This window comes from Pteronotus mesoamericanus, unplaced genomic scaffold (assembly GCF_021234165.1).
Source record: "Pteronotus mesoamericanus isolate MK-2021 breed Mesoamerican mustached bat unplaced genomic scaffold, CSHL_Meso_final contig_182, whole genome shotgun sequence".
Taxonomy (NCBI): Eukaryota; Metazoa; Chordata; class Mammalia; order Chiroptera; family Mormoopidae; genus Pteronotus; species Pteronotus mesoamericanus.
Window position 1 is genome coordinate 32,180,924 of NW_026555078.1, and position 22,635 is coordinate 32,203,558.

Genomic DNA, 22,635 nt, shown 5'->3' on the forward strand with positions numbered 1-22,635 from the left:
CTGCATCTCACATTATTAGTTATTTTCAGATTGCTAGGTGCCTATTTGTCACATTCAGTGTCCCTTCCTGCCTTTTTCATATTTTATCCTCCCTTGAGTTTCGTGGTCCTTTTTCTTTTGTTATTTTTAACTTTCAGATGGCTTCTTTCCCCTAATTTATTTCCCCTGCTTGTTTCTATGGTGATATTTTCCTAGGGTTATTCAGGTCTCTTATCTTTCTAATCCCCCGTTCCTATGTAGGACTGTCCAATTGTGTGGCTTCCCATGTCACTTCTGTGTTGATTTTTTTCATTGAAAAAAATATTTGCATGTCTGTTCCACTGAGGGCTAGAGATACAATCGTGTAAACAAAGTACAGTCTTTTCCTTCCTTTAAGGTCTTTTTAGTTTAACATTGGGCACAAATTAATCACAAAATTAGTTACAAAAATAAATGTACATTTAAAATTGCACTTAGAAATATTAAATGATGAACCTACGTGAGGAGAAGTTGCTCTAGTTTGAAAAGGCAGGGAAGGCTTTTCTGAGGAAGGCTTTTTCGAGATGAGATCTGAAGACTGAGTAGTCATTAAGAAGTATAAAGAGATAGGTGGTCGCAGTGGGGTGATGGTATTGGCATTCAAAAAGAGGGAACAGCATGTGCAAGGGCCCAGTGGGAGTAGGGACTGTGGTAAGCTCAAGGAACTGAAAGAAGGCCAGTGATCTAAAATGTAGGCAGTGGTGCAGATTGACAAGAGATAACTTTGTGAAGGTAGGCAGTAGACATCCTATCCAAGGCCTTTTGAGCTTCATTAGGGAATCTTGATTTCATAATAAAAGTAGTAGGAGGTAATTAAAGATTTGAAGCAGAGAGGAGATATAATCTGACTCTGAGAAGATTCATGGAGGAAAAGGAGCAGGAGTGGTTGCAGAGAGACTCTTAGAAGGTATCTGTATTAGTCTGGTTGATTGAAGCTCAGACTAGAGTTGACATGGGTATGCAGAAAAGAAAATACATTCAGGGAACATTTAAAAGGTAAAACTGACAGGATCAGATAGTAGGGATGAAGGACAGGGAGGTATCTAGGATAACATCTGTCATTCTGGATGTTATATTTGAAGAGGTGATAGTGTCATTCACAGATGTTCAAAAAGCTTAGGAGCATATTTCAGAAGTAGAATGGAGGTGGACATTATGTGTTTGCTTTTGGACATGGTTAGTGTAGGATTTCTTTGAAATATTCAGCTAGAGACATAGCGGAATAAATGAGTTTAAAGCACAGAAGAAATGTGAACTAGAGATGGAAATCTGTATCCTTAGCTGATGCCTCCTGAAATTCAGGATTGAGGTCTTGCTTGGAAATCTAAATGTGGGAGTTGTTAATATAGAAATGATATTTAATGCTATAAATTTAGATGAAATTACCTAGGGAGAGAATGAATGTAGTTAAAAAAGATTCAAGGGTTAAGCCCTGGAACAATGCAAAATATTTAAAGGTCAAGTTAGAAGAGGAGGGTCCAGTTAAGGAAAATAGGAAGGGATGGCTAGAAAAATAGAAGAACAAGATATATGATGTTTAGAAGCCAAATGAAGTAAGCATTTTGTGGAGGAAATAATAAACTAGGTCAAATGCTACTAGGGGGTCAAATTGAGGACTAAGAATTCACCATTATCTTTATTGATGGGGAGACCATGGATGATCCTGAGGTGTTTTTTTTTTTAATGGAATGGTAAGAATGAAAACCTTGACCTGGCTAAGTTGCTCAGTTGGTTAGAGCATCGTCCTGTACACCCAGTCAGGGCACATGCAAGCAGCAGCCAATGAATGCTTAAATACGTGGAACAACAAAATTGATGTTTCGCTCTCTTTCTCTCCTCCTCTCCTCCTCTCTCTCTCTCTCTCTCTCTCTCTCTCTCTTTCTCTCCCTCCCTCTCTCCGCTCCTTCTCTCCCTCCCCTCTACCTTCCCCTCTCCCTCAAATCAATTAAAAAAAAAAGAATGAAAACTTTGTTGTAGTGGATTCAAGAGAATGAAAGTGAGGAACTGGAGTTAGTGAGTACGACACTCAAAGAATGAGGGTAGTTGGATAGAAATGTGGAGTCAGAGAAGATTTCTGTTTTGTTTCAAGGTGAGAGAGATTACATCATATATATGCATGGAGATGATCCGATAGAGAGGGATAAGTTGATTTTATAGCACAAAGGAGGAGCATCGCTGGAGTGATGTCCTGATTAGGTGTGAGGGGCTAACATTGTGCACAAGAGGGAGAGATTGGCCAAAGGTAGGAGGAGCATGGTCAAATTTATATGTGGAGGGAAGGAGCATGCACCTAGATGGGACGGGGAGAACTGTGGACAATATCTATAGATTGCTTCTCTTTTCTTGGTGAATAGGATATAAAGTCATTAGTTGACAGTGGGGAGGAGGTGGAGGTATGAAAAAAGAGGAGTAGATATGAGATAGATAGAAGGGAGGGAAAATTGAATGAACCAGGGAATATAGTTGGATTGCTTGGCAGCATTAAAGACCTACTTCAGGTTAGTGATCATGATTTTAAAGTGAGACATATTACCCAGTTATATGTTTTTCTCCAGTTGTATTTAGTTCTGCTCGTGCAAATTTATTAATGGTCAGAGAGTTGGATTTAACCAGGGCTGGGATTTTGTCTGGTTAGTATGACAAATCAGAGAGGGCCAAGGAGTTTGAGGATGATGCAGAGGAGTGATCTTAGTAACAGACTGTGAAATCTGAGCCAGATTAGGAGGGATGTGAGAATTTGAAGGGATAGATAGTGAAGAGATAGTTTCAGTAGATTGTAGATCTTAATAGAATTTAAATATTGTTGGAGTTAGGATATTAAGGGTGTCAGGTGAAAAGATAAGTGATTAGGATGATTGAAGTTGAGATTATGAAGCTTTTGCTGTATTCGTGAAGACAAAACCTAGGCCCTGACTATGGGAGTCTGAAATGAGGCAGAGGACAAGACTGAGTATCAGAAGGTTTCACCTATATGGATATTGGAAACAGTAAGAACTGTGACAGGAATAGTGTTAGAGAGAAAACAACAATGAACCAAGAGCTAAAAATCCTTAGGGAACTACAGGGATTTCTCTTTAAGAATAGATAGGTGGTCTGATGGCAGTGTCTTGGTTTTTTTGTTTGGTTGTTTGTTTTTGTGTTTTTAGAGAGAGGGTGTAGCGATAGAATGCAAGTGGTAATGAATGAAATGCAGGAAGGCCCACCTCTAGGTCCCAGAGAGTTGTAGAAAAGAAATCAGCTACCACTTAAGAGGACTTAAGAGGCAGCAGTGTTCAGAAAAAGAGCCGATGGTACAGAAATTTTCCTGGTGCCTGACCATGAATTTCCTGAGGCCCAGTTGAAGGGATGAGGGAAGAACATGGCTCTGTGAGAATAAGAGAATCCAGATGGTGAGAAATGCCTTCCTAATCACTGGCTTTTTGTAGTTACGTACTAAAGAAGATAAAGGCATTAATAGAATTAGTTCTGTTCAAAAACACAGTGGATTTCTTTATCATCTAAACTAGGATGACTTGGAGAAGGAAAAGGATTGCCAGAAAATTACAATTAAAATTATAATATTTTAATTATTTATTGATTGGCAAATTATTCTGTTTTGATAGGTCTATAACATTTCTATTAAAAAACTATTTCAAAACACTTTTTCCTAAAAAACATTTGTAACATTAAAAAAATCTTTTTACAGTGATTGTCTAAACATAACATATAAACACTAACATAAATAGACTAGTCATTCTTAGTACATATTCATGTACTTTAATCAGTTTTTTTTTAGCCTTTCTATTAAAATAGTGTTGCTGATTTTTTAAAAATATGTATTTTTTCAATATGGTCTCATTTTTATTTTTCTTAAAAAATTGGCTACAATCATCTTCAGCGTTACATTTTATGGTTAATAAATTTGAAGTGAGACCTTCAGTTAATTCTTTTCCTTAGATCATAGTATTTTTCAATAATAAAATACTCTGTTTAGGTTCTCATGTACCTAGTCAACTCAGAGCAAAATTCTACTAAATGGGAGAGAGAGTCAATTTTTAAAAATTTATTTTAATTGAAATGTATAAATATTTCAGCTTTTTAGGTTCTATCTTTTTACCTGCTTGGAGAGTATGCATTTTCAATAATAAGGTCTTCAGTATTTTTTTAAGATTTTATTTACTTATTTTTAGACAGAGGGGAAGGGAAAGAGAAAGAGAGGGACAGAAACATCAATGTGTGGTTGCCTCTCACATGCCCCCAACAGGGGACCTGGCTGGCAACCCAGGCATGTGCCCTGACTGGAAATTGAACCAGTTACCCTTTGGTTTGCAGGCCGACGCTCAATCCACTGAGCCAAACGTGCCAGGGCAGATGTTTGGTATTTTTAAAGACAAAATTCATCCAGTAAGTTTTCTCTATTTATGATTTCTTTGAATATTCACAAATTTTAAGCCTACTTAATTTTATTTCACTCTGCTGTAGAACATAAATTTACATTGTTAGAAAGGAGTTCCGCCCTGACTGGTGTGGCTCAGTGGATTGAGTGCTGGCCTGGGAACCAAAGGGTCACTGGTTTGATTCCCAGTTAGGGCACATGCCTGGGTTGTTGGCCAGGTCTCCAGTAGGGCCACAGGAGAGGCAGCCACACATTGATGTCTCCCTTTTTTTCTCCCTTCCTTCCCTTCTAAAAAATAAATAAATTTAAAAAAAAAATTTTTTTAAAAAGGAGTTCCATCAAAAGATTCTTCCCACAAGTCAACATATTCCAAAGTGCAATTACATAATTTCATTATTAAGTCATTCATTGTGTCAGCTTTTAATGCACAATTTGTTCAATTCTTATTTGCTTTTGTAGGGATAAATTTCAGTGTCTTCCTGTTCATAGTTTTGTTTTCATTAATGACATTTTACTAAAAGCTTCAAAGGCTTAAGTTCAATGATCTGATTAAAGATTCCTGATTTTGAACAAAATGCAACTAAGATTTAAATGACTTGTTTCCAATAATAATATCATTATATGACACAGGAAATCACTTTTCAAAGGCTCAAATATATTAAAGATGTAATTGATGATAGGTGGCAGAGAAAGCATCTGCAGTGTTGAAGTATTTTTGTATATTTAATATCAGTTTGTTATAAAATTTTTGTTTATTCTGGTTATAAATAAAATAAAAATTATCTAAAAATTTGACAAGTATGGATTCTGTTTTGACTGGTATATTATCACAGCTCATTTGGGCACAGTTATGAATTATAATTCCAATTCTGAGTACATTTGTGTTTTATAGATTAGTAAGAGCATTGTTTTTACAAGTGTTGTGCTCTATGAGAATGTATATTATTACTGTAAAAATTAAGAATTTTTACCTTTAGCATTGAAGTTAGAATTCTCAATGATGTCAGACATTTCACTTTCAACAGAATGAAGTTACAGAAGCTGTACTTTGTTTCCATGAACTGAAGGGAAAACTAAACCATTATTGGAATTAATCTGACTGACTTTGTTTTAAACTTTTGATGGCATTGATATAAAACCAGCATCATTTAACTGTTTCAAAAGCTCTTTTACTAATGGAAACAGCACATTAACAGCTATCACTTTACTTTTCTTACTTGCACTAGAAAATTTAGAATGAAAAATGAACAAAATTAATTTAGAACAACTCTCATTTGTTTTAATGCCACACTGTCCAAAACAGTAGTTACTAGCCACTCATAGCTATTTAGCTTTAAATTAATTAAAATTAACTGAATTAAAAATTCAGTTCCTCAGTCCCACTAGCCACATTTCAGTTGCTCAGTAGCCACATGCAGGCCATTACATCATCTTAGAAAGTTCTATTGGACAGCAAAATCATCATTGACAAGATGCACATTCACTCTGCAGCTGCAGGAGCATGGTTTTCAGGTAGTCTCAAGATAACTACAGAATTGTGAAGTAGATGCTGATGCTTCTTCAGGAGTTGTGTATATCTGAGTTTCCTGTGGTTGTCACTGTAGCCCCCATGGCAAACGTCAACTAAGAATTGTTCACATTACACTTTCATTACCAAGTGCTTGAGAAGCAGAAATTTAGTATTTAATTTTTTATTAAACAGGTACTTCATGTATTTTTCTCCAGTTCATTGCTACTGAAAGGTTTTTGTTTTTGCAAACTTAAAAAGCATAGCCAATAATAAAATTAGTAAGTAATTTTATTCTTACAGTAAATGACAAAAGCACTGTTGGAAGAATGTTCAGACTACTCTAAAAGCTGTTCAAAGGATAACTTAACTATTTTCTGCATATTTTTCTCATTAATTCCACTGTATTTCACTATTATTTCCCACCGGCCCCACTGACTGGAATCTGCAACTCTGTTTACCTCCTTTGGTGGATGCACCAAATAGTTGGTAGGGGCAGCAGTATGAAACACCTCTTCCATCTCCACTGGATACTGAAAGAAATCACTTTCTCTAAGGACCTATATTTGACTTCACTTTGGTTTTTATCAGTTAACACCTGCTATCCTTGAGAGGAGGTGTTATGTTGCATCAGGAAAAGAATGGGAAGGGAGAGATGAGTTATCACTAGTTGTCTTTCAGATTTACTTATGTGTTAAAGTGAGAACTCTATTCATTGCGCTTGTTACACTACTGAACGAGATTATGACAGAAGCTGGAAATGCAAAGAAGAGATCTGTCAAACCTGCCCCATCCAATTTTGATGCAACTAATACCAATTGAGAATAAATGCTGAACTGATTGGATATAGGAAACAGGAATGTCCTGGTCAAAGCGGTATTTATGGTTCTATTTATTTCCTATAGAAGGGAGTCAAAGATCCTCACTCTGGCATTAGGGTTATCCTAAGCAAAACGATCCTAATCTACGTTCTTTCTCAATTTCCTGTTCTGTCTGCTCTAGGTAAACTCTCCCAAGCTTCACTCACTTTATATTTTGGTTCATGTGTTTTGTCTGTTTGAAACTGCTGTCTTTATCAGTGTCAGTGTATCCCTGTTGTCCTTCGATTCCCCATTGTAAATAACCACTCTTCTGATTTTCCAAGTGGGATTATTTTTCTTCTGAACATCCACAATTCTTTTTATGGCATCTCTTTGCCATTATTCATGTTACTTGTATATTTCATTTGCTTTTCTATGTGTCTAGATAGGATACATACCAGATGAATAAAAGCACTTGAAAGACAGGTGTAAAATAAGATTTGAGAGCTGTAGGTAACCATTTGCATAATCAGCTTTGGATAATTGAGTTCTTGCATCCATTTATTATTCATTCAACAAACACTTACCAAGGTTTCTCTATAATGGAGACCGGTTTGTGTTAGAGACACAATGGTAAGCAAGGGAGACCTGGTCCCTGCTGTTACAGAGATTACACACTCATCTTCCTTACCTTGTTACAAATAAATAAAGACCTTTTTGCCAGACAGGAACTGAAGAGAACACGAAACTCACCTTTTGTTTTATAGCGTAGGAGGTTACCGGTCTTTGTTACTGAGGTTTATGAATGTAAAATGGGAAAGTATACTTTGATTTTATTTTTAAAAAAACTAAGTACCGTTTAAGAAAATAGGCCTGAAAACAGGGTGACTTTTTAATGAGTGTGTTTCCTTTATAGTTGTATTGTGACTTGTGGAAGTGATGGTGATGTGAGGATTTGGGAAGATTTGGATGATGATGATCCTAAATCCATAAATGTTGGAGAAAAGGCATATTCATGTGCTTTGAAGGTATTAAAAACAATTACAGTAATTGATATGAAATTGCACTGCCGTGTGCTTATTTTTTATGCTTAAATGAAAAGTTGAATTGGTAATAGCTTTTTGTTTATTTCTCCTATGAAGTAATACTTAAAAATATAATAATGCCATAACTTGCCCGGAATTTTTACAGGTAAAATCTGAACGGTTTATTCAAGGTGAATAATGGATATTAATGGTGAACCAATTAAAGTATATGCAAGATGTACCGTTTTTTGTTGGTGTTTTCTTTCTTTGTTTTTGAAGAAAGGTTTAAATGTTTCTTTTAGTTTCTTTGTGGCACGACTCAGTAGCATTTTCACGTTTTGAGATATAGGTTACTTGAAGAATGAAGATATGTTTTCAGAAGGACTTTGTAAACTAAAATCTAAAAACCACTAAGCTTTTTGTTTGTGAAGAATTTTAAGTTGGGTATTCATGCGTTCCTCTTCCTCTGCTCTGACTTGTGCCCGCGTTCTGCTCCGCCATGCTGTGCTCTGAAGAGATTCACAACAGCTCCCCAAAGCAAGCCTCAGCTCCACCTCTGCTTCATGCGTCTCTCAGAGCAGGCCACTGCCCCGACCATGGGGTCTTTGCAGGCCACTGGTAATGATCTGTACAGTGCCTATGATCACACCGTGCCACCTATGGAGAAAGCGCTTGTGAATACCAACATTCAGATTGCTCTGCCTGCTGGTTGCTATGGAAGAGTAGCTCCACGTTCTGGCTTGGGGGCAAAACACTTCATAGATGTAGGAGCTGGTGTCATAGACGAAGATTATAAAGGAAATATTGGTGTTGTACTGTTTAATTTTGGCAAAGAAAATTTGAAGTCAAAAAATGTGGCTGAATTGCATAGCTCATCTGTGAACGGATTTTTTATCTAGAAATAGAGGAAGTTCAAGGTTTGGATGACACTGAAAGGGGTTCAGGAGGTTTTGGTTCCACTGGAAGGAATTAAAATTTATGCCAAGAACAGAAAATGAGAAAACATACCTTTTTATTAAAATAAGTTTTTGTTTAGTGTTTTGGTGCTGTAAACTTAATAGCTTTAGCTTCTAAAGATACTTAGTTGTCTTCTGATCAAGGAAGGGGTACTTTTTTGTGTTTTTCTGCTTTTCATGTATAAACCTGCATGGTTACCTAACAGTTTATTTTTTTCAATCAAATGTACATCAATTACAGATTCCTGCACAGTACTGTATTATTTAATTTATTAAATGCTACTTCTTCAACAACTGACTTTTCAGTTTGCTTTAAAAATGATGCAGATTATTACATAAACAACTAAAAAATAATAAAAAGTTAAAGTTAAAAAAAGAACTTTAATTTGGGTATATTATATTGGGTAGGGAAAAAAATCTTTCCACAGAATTAATATTTTTTTAAAACTCAGGCTCATTCAGGTAGATGAGATGGTCTTTAGATACTTCAGGTATTCTTTTTTAAATGGTCATATATAATGGAAAATACATTCCCAGAAGTATAAATGACTAACATGCATTAGATTGAAGCTAAATCTCACTAATAAGCAAAGAAGTACAAATTAAACAGTTGGATTTTTTCCCCAATAAATTGGCAAAAACAAAAAATACTATTAATCCCAGTGATAATGAGGGCTTGGAGTATTTGTGTGTGTATGTTTTGTTTTGTTTTTTAACTCACACTACTACTGTACTCTGAACACCTCTGACACTAGATGTGTTGATTTTTTCCCACACCAAGCAATTCTCTGCAATACCAGTTGGGTGTCCTATAATTCAGTTCAGTTCAGTTCGTGCAGACTCCACAGGGTAAGGGTTCAGTCACACGAATTTGTCCCCCACTTCAGATATCAATCACAAGTAGTAGGTCCCCAGATTACCCTCAACTTCTGTTTAACTTGGCTATAAATTACAGGTTCCCGTGACCCCCTCCTTGGGTTCTGTCATTTGCTACAGCAGTTCATAGAACTTATGGAAGCATGTTTATCAGTTTATCATATAATTAAAGATATAATGAAGGATACAGATGAGCAAACCAGATAAAGAGGTATATAGGGCAATGTCTGGGAGAGTCCTGGGTGCAGGAGTGTTTGTCCCTGTGGAGTTGATGTGCATCAGCCTCAGAGTATACGGATGTGTTCACCAACCTGGAAGCTCCTCATCCCCATTATACTGGGATTTTTATGGAGGCTTTATCACATGAGATGATTGATTAACTCCATTTCCAGCTTCTTTTCCCCTTCTCCTAGGGTAGGGGGTAGGTCTGGACATTCCAAGCTTCCAGTCATGGTTTGGTTTTATCTTTCTAGTGACTAGCCATTATCCTGAAGCTATCCAGGAGCCCAGCAAGAGTGCCTCATTGGAACAAAAGACACTCCTGTTACCCAGGAAATGCCAAGGGATTTAGGAGCTCTGTGTCAGGACTTTGAGTCAAAGACCAAACATTAGAACAAAAAATATTTCCTGTGTTCTTATCACTTAGAAAATTAAAAGGGTTTTAGGAGCTCTGTTCCAAAAATTGGGAGCAGAGATCAATATATGTTTCCTATATTTTGCAGTATTATACACAGTTGCTAGAATGTTTAGAGTATGTCGCTACTACATATCAGCATTAGAATGCACACATTGTCTTCTCCATGTCTTTGTGACTCAAATCTCATTTTTCTTAAAAAGATATCAATCCTTATTAAATCTGGAAAGACCCTATTTCTAAATAAGGTCATTCTGAGGTACCTGGGCTCAGGACTTAGAGATGTCTTTTGGGGGCCATTATTCAGCCCACTATAAGCACCGTAGTCAGTGCTAAAAATGTTTTCTTTGGCTTTAGGAATAGAGTTTATGGGACTTCATTGAAATGACATTATCAAATAGCCATGCAAAGTTGACAGTTTTACAATGTATTTTATTTAAAACGTAATTGCTTATAAACACATACTTTCTGTTTTTGGATTCAATGACACAGGAAAGTACAGTTAGATGCTTTATTTGAGAACAAAGTGGGGAAAATATCACCCTCCAAAATAGTGAAACTGGGATGAATCAATATGTTTGTGGATAGTAATACTTAATGCTTGCATAGTATTTGAGACAGTGTCAGGCCTTTTAACAGAGATACGGAGAGGTATATGGAATTGTCTTCATTTTAATCTTGGGAAAACCAAAGCTCAGATGAAGGTGAAATGACTTAGGAACACAATGGGCTCGAGCTGAGGTCGTCCTGTGCAGAGTTCCATTCCTCCCAACCCACCAGGGAGAAGAGTGGTCTGACCAAATCCTGACCAGAGCCCTGATCCTTTGGATGGCTTATTTTTTTTTTTAACTTTTATTAGTTGGCAAAGTACTGATAGTGCTTGGTTTCCCAGTAGATTTATTGGAAAATGACTTCAAAGCAAGTTTTTTTTAATTCTGGTCTTCCAGGTGAATGAGTACAGTTATATACCTTAATGTGAATAGAGAGGCTAATTAATATGCTACTAAAGAATTACCAAATTCTGTATTAGAGCTAAGGATGTTTAATCAGTATTCTACTAGAAATCCACCAGAAAATCACAGCCAGGTTACAAAATTCCTGTAGATGTACACATGTAAATAGTTGGTGTATCTGCAGTTTTGCCAAGGAACACTTAGCATCATCAGGGTTGTCTTGAATTGGTTATAGTTTTTTGTTGATTCTCTCCTTGTTTTTACATTTGAATTATTGTTAGCTTTGCTTCAACCTTATGAATTTAGTTTATTGTGGATTGTTTAACTACTTAGAGTAGTTACAGTGTAGACATAAATAGTACTTATTGCCAGTCTTCCAGTAATTAAACTTGATAAATGTATATTACAGTTCAAATGAGAATCATCTGTACTGTTACTCAGACAGATGCATGCATTCTCCCAAATTTTGCTGTTTGGTAATATGTCATTATCATCATGTTCTCTATCCACTGGAGCAGCAGCAGGTGCTATAGGCAGACTAAGGGTCCTAAATGTGCAAAATTGTGCAAATAGGACTGAGACCTATTGCTATATGATAGAATATATTTACTGATAAACTTGAATTATTTGTTTCTCTTGGAGATTATCATTTAATCTAAATGAATAAATTGACCATAGGATTTATCAAAGCTTCTGTGTGTTTGGTAGGCTGTGATTTAGTATGTTGGGACTTAATCTCTTTTGGAAAAGTAATAAAATTAAAGTACTGGGCTAGATCTTTGATCTTTTATGATTCTTAGCTAAAAGCTCTGCACAGCAGTGATATCTGCTGATCATTTTTAGACCTTGAAACTTTCTGTTTATTTAGTGTTTTTAAAAAGGCGCTGTGGATTCTGCATTTAGATTTTATCCTATTCCAGAAAGACAGGTAATACTGTGGAAACTCATGTGTGGCCATGGTGGCCATGCTCTCTGATGTGCTCGTCCCTCACTGAGACTAGCTGTGTTTTATCTGGAAGCTCTCCTATGTCTCTAAATGACACTGGTAAATTCATAAAAATACTAATTAAATATTTTTGTTAACCAGAAGTGAAAGAAAAATTAGAAGCTAAATGTTTGGCTGATGAAGGGGGAATGAACTTTTCTAAAGGTAGCAAATAAAATTTTATTGGTAGTATACATCTCAGGAAAGTTGTACATTGGTAATTTTTCTCTTGGCATGAATTATATTTGTAAGGTTTTTTGTTTGTTTGTTTATTTTTAAGGATTTTTAACTATGGAGAGATTCCCAATCAATTTAGCTTTGTTTTGCCAAAATTTCTTACCTGTATTTTCCTTTTAGAGTGGAAAACTGGTCACTGCAGTATCTAACAATACTATTCAAGTCCATACATTTCCTGAAGGAGATCCAGATGGTATATTGACTCGCTTCACCACAAATGCAAACCATGTGGTCTTTAATAGTGATGGTACAAAAATCGCTGCTGGATCTGGGTAAGGCTCTTTGATACCAGAAAAGGAAATAATGTTAGATCAGAATGGCGTACTCATTCATTGCTTTCAGGGTAACATTTTTCAGGACTCTCTTCTTTATTGTTCACTTAATTTTTATATTAAAATCTTTTTAAGTAGTAAAGGTTTTTGAGGACACACTTGTGCTTCTTGTGAATGGAGATGTGTATATTGCTTTGTAGATCATCTATTTAGTAAATGATGAAAAAGATTGGGGAAGGTGATAGTTTGGTACAAAATTTTAAAAAACTATTTTAGGTAGAACTGGGCCTGTACAGTCAGAATTTTTATGCTTTCTCTTGATGTTTATTTGTCATAGAAAAAAATGTAATTGGTGAGCTGCTGAGGTGGAATAAAAGGTATAGCTTTTTTAAAATTGGTGTGACTGTAATTTGATTAGCAAATAACAGAAGGCTAAAATGTAACTATGAAAGCCTCTTAGGAAGTATTTATATTTTAACATAATTGAAAATCTTGACTTGTGTTCTTATCATCTTTATAGAGCAAAACTAAAAGATCAGTCATTAAATTTGGCTGTCAAATTTCACAAATTGCTGTAGAGAAATTATGGCATTCTTGTAGTTTTGAAATATTTGAGTCAGTTTTTAGGAGAGTCTTTTGCATTGGCATTTATTCATGTACATCACTCTTATTGTTCATAGTGACTTTCTAGTTAAAGTTGTAGATGTGATGGATTGCAGCCAGCAGAAAACATTTCGAGGACATGAAGCCCCTGTTTTAAGTCTTTCCTTTGATCCTAAGGATATCTTTCTGGTAATAATTTTTCCCCTTCTCTTTTTGCATTTTTCTTGATTATGTTTAAAATTGTAATGTTTAAAATTGTAAGAGAATTAGAAAATTTCACAGTTGCTAAGAGGACACTTTGATTTATTAATTGAACCAGTTTCCATGTAGTATTACGGCTGTAACTGTAGAGAAATCTATTGTTTTATTCCTGCAGGCATCAGCTAGTTGTGATGGATCTGTCAGAGTGTGGCAAATTTCAGATCAGGTAAACTCATTAATTTGAATGTAAGACGTTTTGCTCATTTCCATAATATATTGAGTGTTACATATTGTGTTGTTTAGTCAAATTTGTAATTCTTTTTCTTTTTGGTTTGTTTCTTTTGAGTAGCATTAAAAACTGTTTTTGTGATCAAATTCCATAGTAATGTAGTGCAAAAGTAAATATGTTGAAGACTAACTGCTTCTGTACACGATCACAAGAGAAATGACAGATTTATATTTCATTTTTAGGTTTTATAAATCAGTGGGGAAAATTCAGTCATTGTATTTACAAACTGATTGCCATCACTTGGGCCCTAGATGTTGGGGATACAAAAATAAAAAATAAAGCTTGGGCCACACTTGATTTGGAGAGTCACAAAACAACTGTTCCAACCCAGCCCAATATAAGTTTTTTTCTTTTTGTTTTAAATCATTGCTTGTGGGTTTTTGTTTGTTTGGTTGGTTTGTTTTGTTTTCTATGAAGGTTTTAAAGGAGGTATGAAGAAAGTGCCCTCCAGATTGGCAGAGGATATAATTGACTCTTCTTCAGGCAATCAGAGAGGCCTTGGCATTTGTAGAGATGTGGCTGATGAGAAAACTATTCCCCACAGTGATGCTTCCATAGCCACACTTTCTTCCCCTCATTCTTGAACTATTTAGTAGGGCTGACTTTGACGCCATAACATTATATAGTAGATCTCTAAAGTTTGTTTTCGTAGAGACTTCAAGATTTTAATATATTGGGGTTTTTTTGTGTGTGTGTATGTATGTTTGTACCATGAGTATAGTGTTTACTTACTCTACAGAGGAAATTTTTTTTTAATTTATTTAAGTTTATATTTAAATTTATTTAAATTTATTTTTTTAAATTTATTTAAATTTAATAAATTTATTTATTAAACTTATGCTCTTTATACCTCTGAAGGACTTAATTTAGATAAATCAAATGTTATTATAACTAAAGTGAATTAAGTTGCCTTTCTCTGAGGTATATATGAATTTAAGTAATCCACCTATTAAATATATTCAGTTCTGTATATCTTTTGGGAAGAATTTTTTTGAAGGGAAATAATTTTTTTTTTTAATCAGACTTGTGCTATTAGTTGGCCACTGTTACAAAAATTCAATGATGTGGTAAACGCAAAATCAATCTGCAGACTTGCCTGGCAGCCAAAAAGTGGGAAGGTAAGTGACTTATCTTTGAACCTTTTAAAAAATTATTGTTTCAATTCTTACCAAGTTTGAATGTAAGAATAGTTTTTAAATTGTAACTGTTTTATTTGGATTATAAATTTTTGAGCCCCAGGCCAACTAATTAATATTGAAATGCTTTAAGAAACATTTCAGCTTTTTAAAGAATCTTTTTAAAAGAGGACATTTTGCATGAATGAGTTTTATATTCTTCTTTAAATTCATGTTTAATGGAATGACTCTGGAAACAGTCTTTTTGTGTTCACTTTTACCACCAGTATTTAACATTTTGGAGGTGTACTAGCAGGTAGAGTTAGACCCTAGAAAGGCATGAGAGGTTTGGATGGAGGAAGGAGAAAGTGAAATGCTTGTGTTTAAGGAAATTTCAAGAAAATGAAATGAGGGGAAATATTAATAAGAAAGTTGAGTAAGGTAGCTGTAAGCAAAATTAATATTCAAAACTATGACAATCTTATATACAAACAATAGCCATTTAGAAAATACAGTAGGATAAAATAACTAGGGATAACTTAGTAAGAAACATGAAAGATATTTATAAAAAGAACTTTAACATTCTAGCAAGAGGAGTTAAAGACTTGTTAAATAGAAAAATATATCCCATTTTTAGAAAGGAAATTTTTGATATAAATAAAGATTTAGTTCTTTCCTAAATTATTCTATAGTTCAGAAAACATTCAAATATGAAATATCAGTAAGATTTTTGGGGGAATCAGATAATGCTGATTCTAGAGTCCATATGGGAAACTAAAGTCTTAAAAAAGAAAAGTGATACAGAGTCTAGCTCAGTGAGATATACTATGATGCTATGGGAATTAAAAGATTATTGCTGATTCATGAATAGGTAGATAACCTATTAAAGAAATGGAGTGAATATATATGGGAATTCAGCATATGGTAAAGGTGGAGTAAAGGAGATTTAGTAACTGTATTGGCAAAGGCATGAATACCAGGAAGTGAGAATCATTGAGGACTTTCTTGGAGGCTTCCTACCACATGGTGAATTGGCTGTATTCTTTCAGCTTTTATGTGTGTGTGAAAGTGAAGATTAATAAATTTAATATTATAAAAAGTAAATATTTTTATATGATTAAAAGATATTTCAGAGTCAAAGGACAAGTTTGAAACAATGTGACAAAACTAATTTCAATAATATACAGAATTCTTACAAATCAGTAAGATCCAAATAGAAAGATGAGGGGAACACCCCATGAGATTTATGAATTACTTAATAAAGCTAATTAAGTCTTCAAAAAAAGGGAAATATTGGACATGAGCAGAATATATATAGAAAAAGATAATACAGATGGCTTTTAGCATGTGAAAATACGTTCAGCCTTTCATACTAAAAGATACAAATTGAAGCTATAGTGAGTCTATTTTTCATTAATCAAATGGTCAAAGATCAAAAGTTTGATTATATGCTATGTGGAAGAGGGCTAGTTTTTGTCAGAATTAAAGACCTACAGTACTATATCTCGGCTCATGTTTTATAAGCATATTTATGCATATGTACTACAGGGTACTTATAACAAAAATGTTGCACCATTGTTTATAGTAGCAAAAGATTGGAAGTATCCAAAATCTTCATTAATAGGGAATTAGTTAAATAAATTGTGGTATTCCTGGAAGTAGAATACTCTACAACCGTTAGAATGTGATATATCTGTATACTCTCACATGGAATAATCTTCAAAGAAATTAAGTAAAAAACATCACGCTATAGAATAACAGGTATAGAATAATGCTACTGTTTATTGTGTGTGTGTATACTTGTATATATGTACATATACATACTTATATAGCCTATGCTTATATTTGCCTTTGGGAAGTAGAAACAGAATTTAGGTATGGGAAAGAGACTTGCTTTTCAATATATTTCCCTTTGTGTCATGTGAACTTCTAAGAAGAGAGTACATTCTGCATTAAGGTAATAAATAATTGGGAGAATCTAGTATGCATTTTTTCTTTTCTTACAAAACATTGATTAACCTGATTCATTTTTTTTTTAAATGTTTTTTATTTTCAGTCCTTATTCGAGGACATTTTTTTCATTGCTTTTGGAGAGAGGAGAGAGAGAGAAACAAACATTGATGTGAGAAACATCAATCAGTTATCTTCTCATAGATGCTCTGACTGTGGATTGAACCCACAACCTGAGTATGTGCCCTGACTGGAAATTTAATCCATGACCTTTTGGTTTATGGGATAATGCTCCAGTTAACTGAGCCACACTGGCCAGGGCTGATTAATCTGGTTAATTTAAAAATTAATAAAATTAACATAGTTTTCTTGTTTGGACATAATACTTTAAAAAAAAAACATGGAAAAAGTATATTATTTTAATTTTTCTACTAGTCTATTTCTTTGGAAGAATACATAGGAAGATAAATTTCCTTAGGATTTTCAAAGTATCCTGGCTCTACTTCTTTTCTTCCATTAAATGAGATGAATTTTTAGATTCAAAAAGCTTAGATACCTTAAAAAGGTAGTATTAAAAATACTAGTAACTACAGGTACTCTGTTTTTCAATGCAAGCAATAGAGACACCATCTCCTGTTTACTGCTTATCAAAATTTTAAGTAATTTTCTGAGTTTTGTTAGTTGCCAGTTAAAATATAAATTTGCTCTTATGTTCTGAAAGCTTTTTTGGATGAATTTTATGCCTTTTTTTCCCTTCAAATATAACATAAACTTTTCTTTAAACCACACTTTATCTTTTCTAATAGTTACTAGCAGTTCCTGTGGAAAAATCTGTTAAGCTATATAGAAGAGAAACTTGGAGTAATCAATTTGATCTTTCAGATAACTTCATCTCTCAGGTAGGTTTTGTAAGTGACACTTTCAGTAGGCTAATGGGAATATATAATGCATATTTTGTCTAAATACAATTGCAGTTAAACATTGTTAGAAATGGAGAACAACTCTAGATGGTTATGCATGTGTCCACCTTCTGCATCTCAGCCTTTCTTCACTTAGCCAATAACCGGACAACAGGTAGGACTTTGCTAGGTCCTGTTTGACCTTTCTTCTTTGTGAAATTTGATAAAATCTTTTAATTTATAAGAAGTCAGATTTAACCCTAGCATAGTATTAGAACAAGTTATTCTCACATTTTCTGTAATTGATCTTTATTTTTTAAATGAGTTTTACTGAGACTTACAGTCATAGACTCTGGAATTTTAGAGCAGGGAAGGTTGTTGGTCTGTCCTCTCCCCCCCCGCCCCGCCCTCTTTTTCTCCCTTTCTCATACACCTATTTTGCAGTTAAGGAAACAGGGGCTCAATAGGTGAGCAATAGTTTTCTAAGGCTCACTTCGCTTATTAGTTCTTTTTCTTGATGGTGACTGCTTAGAGGATATCTTGTGTTTATCTCTCTTCCCAGGATAATATTTTTAAATTTTGCTCTTAAACTTGTGCCAGTATAATTTCCTCATGATAAATTCATAGCTGCTAGTGATAGTTGAAAATTATTGAAAAAGAAAGAGGCAAACTTTGTCTTGCCATTTGTGTATCAGATCTAATTAGAAATTACATGTAATACATTGAATAAGGGTTATAAAAATTTGAATTTGGTAAGGCGAGTGTTTAGTTTCAAATTATACAAAATTGTTATTTATTGTTTTTCTTTATAGACCCTCAATGTAGTAACCTGGTCTCCTTGTGGGCAATATTTAGCTGCAGGGAGTATTAATGGTTTGATTATAGTTTGGAACATGGAAACTAAAGATTGCTTGGAAAGGTATGATATGATATATTTTTTTGTCTCTTTCTTACTTATTTCAAGTAGGTTTTTGTTTTATGAAACATTTCAAATTTGTAATTATTAGATTGTTGAAATGTAAACAAAAACCTATTAGTCTGCCAAAAGTCATGTAACCTTTTATTGATTATTTGACCATTTTGGTTTTCTTTTTAAATTTTATTTTTAATTACAGTTGACATTGAGTATTATTTTATATTAGTTTCAGGTTTATACCCTAGTGGTCAACTATGTAATTTATGAAGTGATCCCCTGATAATTCAAGTACCCATCTGGCACCATATGTATTTATTATCTTTTAATCTTTTCTACCTAAAATTTATCTAAAATATGTATAGTTTATACATGTTTCTTGACAGTGTTTTAAGAACTTACTTTTTAAATTTTTAGGGTGAAACATGAGAAAGGTTATGCAATTTGTGGCCTGGCCTGGCATCCTACTTGTGGTCAAATAGCTTATACTGATGCAGAAGGAAATCTAGGACTCCTGGAGAATGTTTGTAACCCCAATGGAAAGATACCAAGCAGTAAGGTAATAAGTAATATGGTAGAACAGTTTCTTCAGAGTCTTCCTGTGGTTATGTGGATTTTGAAAGCACCACAAACTACATTATTTTCTTGGAAAATGGCAATTTATGTGACTATGTTCAGTAATGATCCTATAGTAAAGAAAATTGGTTAATCTTGTTTAACCTAATGTTTCCCAAATATAAACTAAGGAACTGTTTTCCCTCCATATAATGCCTATTAATATTCTTTGACTTTCCAAGGAATACCTATGTGAAATACTGTTTTCCTGTCCTGTTTTTCTGGGGATTGTTAGTTAAATACAGGCATGCCTCAGACATACAGTGGGTTCAGTTCCAGGCCACTGCAATAAAGCAGATAGCATATAAAGTGAGTCACAAATTTTTTGGTTCCCCAGTGCATGTTAAAATTATGTATACACTATACTGTAGTTTGTTAAGTGTGCAATAGCATTATGTCTTAAAAAAAAGTACATACCTCACTTAAAAATACTTTATTGCTAAAAAATGTTAACCATCTTCTGAGCCTTCAGTGTGTTGTAGTGTTTTTGCTGATGGAGGGTCTTTACCTTCAATTTGTAAAAAATATATATCCTGTGAAGCACAATAAAATGAAGTATGTCTATAAATGTTTTATAGCTAAAAATTAAAGTTAATTGTAACTTAGTATTGGCTGATAAACTTTTTCTGCTTTGAATTAGCCTTAACTCTTAGAGCTACCCATATATCTCTTAGGCTTAGCCATGTAGCCTTACTAAAGGCTTGCTTTAAACAGTCGACTCAAGAAAAAAGTAAAAAAAGAAAGAAAAAACATTCCACCTTGTTTTATACCTCTTTGTTTTTGCTTATTATTCTCCCTATCTGGCAGATATGCCCATTCATATTTCAAGTCTTGGTTTAAACTTCCAGTTAAAGATTGCAGACTTTATACATGCTTTTGTTTCTGCTCAGGTACCTGATAACTGAAACCCCCGACTAAAACTATGCTAAAGGAATTTTAATTTATTTTTAAAATTTTTAAATTTTATTTATTTATTTTTAGAGAAAGGAGAAGGGAGGGAGGAAGAAAGGGAGAGAAACATCAATCAATTCACTGTCTCATGTGCCCAAACCAGGGACTGAACCCACAACCCAGGCATGTGACCTGACAGGGAATCCAACCTGTGACCCTTCTGCTTTGCAAAATGATGCCCAACGAACTGAGCCACACTGGTTAGGGTTAAAGGAATTTTTTAAAAATGCACAATCCCATAAGGCCAAGGAAGACAGTTGAAGTGATAATGATAATATTTTGGAGGCTGGAAGATAGGATGATTGGAAACTGACTTTATCTTTTCAAAAAATTGAACCCTAAGAACTCAGCAGTGAAACTGAGGTACAATTCAGTTTGCATGGCTGACACCCCAAAGATTCAGAATTTGATAGCACTAGGTACTTCTGAAAGTGGGCTGAAAACAGGAGGGTTGTTTTAATAAGCAAGTAGATCCCTCCAGTCTCAACATCAGTGTGCACAGCTAGGTAACTCCCCTTCCTCACCCCCATACGCATTCTGATAGGATGCTGGAGATTTATTCTTTAGTAAAGGTACAATAGAGAAGATCTTTGGTCCAGACACGCTTTATAGTTTACTGGCATTAGGTGAAGGAAGAATACTGTGCTGAAAATGATTAAATAAAACTGTATATGCTTAAGTGTTGAAATACCCAGTTTACTTTTTGTACTTAGCTTCCAAAGCATTGTCAGCCAGTCTTATATGCTTTTCAGGCAGGAGATTGGAAGAATCATCTTAGGGGAATTTGTTCAGGGGAAAAAAGGTCTAAAGAGAGAAAGGATTCTTAACTGCAGGAAAGACAAATAGTTGTAAAAGAAAGGAAACATCATAAAATAATACACTATGTCTGTAAATGAGAATAGGAATAATGCCAGCACCTAGAGTTATTTTAAGGATTAAATAAATTATGTATAAAGAATTAGAGATCAAAAAAGAGTGATAAGGAAAAATTCATGTGAATTTTGCACCCTTGTGGTTGGAAGATCAAGGCAGTTCCTAGAGAGCTAGAGTGGTCCTCGGAAGCTCTTTAATGGAATGCAGGAGACATTGCCTCAGTAAAAGATCTGATTAATCTGATATCCTTCCTCAATACATTTATAATAACATCATTCTTCAAACACCAGAAACTTAGAATCACACACCCTACAAGACATCCAGAAATAATTCACCAGGTGAGTGTTGACAGTGAAGGAGTTTGAGATCCTGCTGAGGTATATAAACTGCTAGGACCGTGTAAGTGGTCCAAAGACCTAAAGGTAGCATTGGTGTAAAGAAGACACAGTCGGACTGGGAAAAAGTAGCTTTTAAAGATTTTTCTGGAGAAAGGTACACACTCAAATGATTAAAAATTTTTTGTAACTTGAGATAGATGTGCTCTTTCAAAGAATTAGTCGTGGAAGCTAAAGAATATGTTAAAAATTCCTAAAAAGCAAAAAATGCAAGAAACATCCCAACTTGTCCAAGAAGCCCATGACTGGTTACCTCTGCTTCTTCAAGGAGAAGTGGCTCCTGTTCTCCCAAATGCACCCCCAACTCAGGAACCAGGAGCTGACCAAGGTCCTGTCTGAGAAATATAAGGATCTCCCAGAGCAGATGAAGCTGAAATATATTCAAGATTTCTAGAAGGAGAAACAGGAGTTTGAGATGAAACTGTCTTAATTTAGGAAGGACCACCCTGATACAGTCCAGAACTCCAAGAAATCGTTTGTCCCCAAAAATCCCAACCAAAGCCCAAAAGAAGTTTCAGAAAAATGTGAAGGTGAAGCTCCCCCAGAAAACTGTTTTTAGGAGAAGATAAAATTCCATGGAGAGCCCTGGCTGGGTGGCTCTGCTGGTTGGAGTGTTGTCCCGTACACTGAAAGGTTGTGGGTTTGATACCTGGTCAGGGCACATACAGGAAGCAACCAATTGATGTTTTTCTCCCACACCTCTCCACACATACATACATACATACATACATACATACATATATCCTTTATTTCTCCCGCTTCCTCTCTCTCAAATCAATAAAAACATGTCCTTGGGTGAGGATTAAAAAATAATAATAATTCCATGGAGAGACCAAGAAGCTCCCAGTGAACAAATACCGGAAGTTTTACCAGGATTTGTAGTCGAGTAGGGAGTTGCGAGACCTGGCCCTGAGGGGGTGAATGGTGGAGACTGGCAGACGCTGGCAGCACATCCTGCAGAGCCAGAAGTATCTTTGAGAAGCAGGCTGACGAGCTGCAAACAGTGCAAGGTAGACTGGGGATTATTGGCTCAAGAGTTTATCTCCTGAAGAATAGCTGCTTACTGAGAGAGACCTTACACTAAGTGAAGAACATGAACATGAAGCAGGCCAGGATGCTAAGATCTTCAGGACTGTTGTGTAGCCTCCTCCATCAGCAAGGGCTCTGCAAGAAGGGCTTGGACAGGAGTCGGG

General features: G+C 34.9%; 1 protein-coding gene across 1 annotated transcript in view; it reads left to right on the top strand.

The window, feature by feature from the left end:
- Nucleotides 1-12,610: 12,610 nt before the first annotated feature.
- The window catches only part of WDHD1 (WD repeat and HMG-box DNA binding protein 1), a 41,375-nt gene continuing 31,350 nt past the window's right edge, over nt 12,611-22,635 (top strand). The window contains exons 1-7 of the mRNA XM_054567540.1: nt 12,611-12,638; nt 13,319-13,430; nt 13,618-13,668; nt 14,754-14,849; nt 17,603-17,695; nt 18,508-18,614; nt 19,026-19,167. Coding sequence (XP_054423515.1) covers nt 13,347-13,430; nt 13,618-13,668; nt 14,754-14,849; nt 17,603-17,695; nt 18,508-18,614; nt 19,026-19,167 — 573 coding nt within the window. The 5' untranslated portion in view covers nt 12,611-12,638; nt 13,319-13,346. The remainder of the gene's footprint in view (nt 12,639-13,318; nt 13,431-13,617; nt 13,669-14,753; nt 14,850-17,602; nt 17,696-18,507; nt 18,615-19,025; nt 19,168-22,635) is intronic.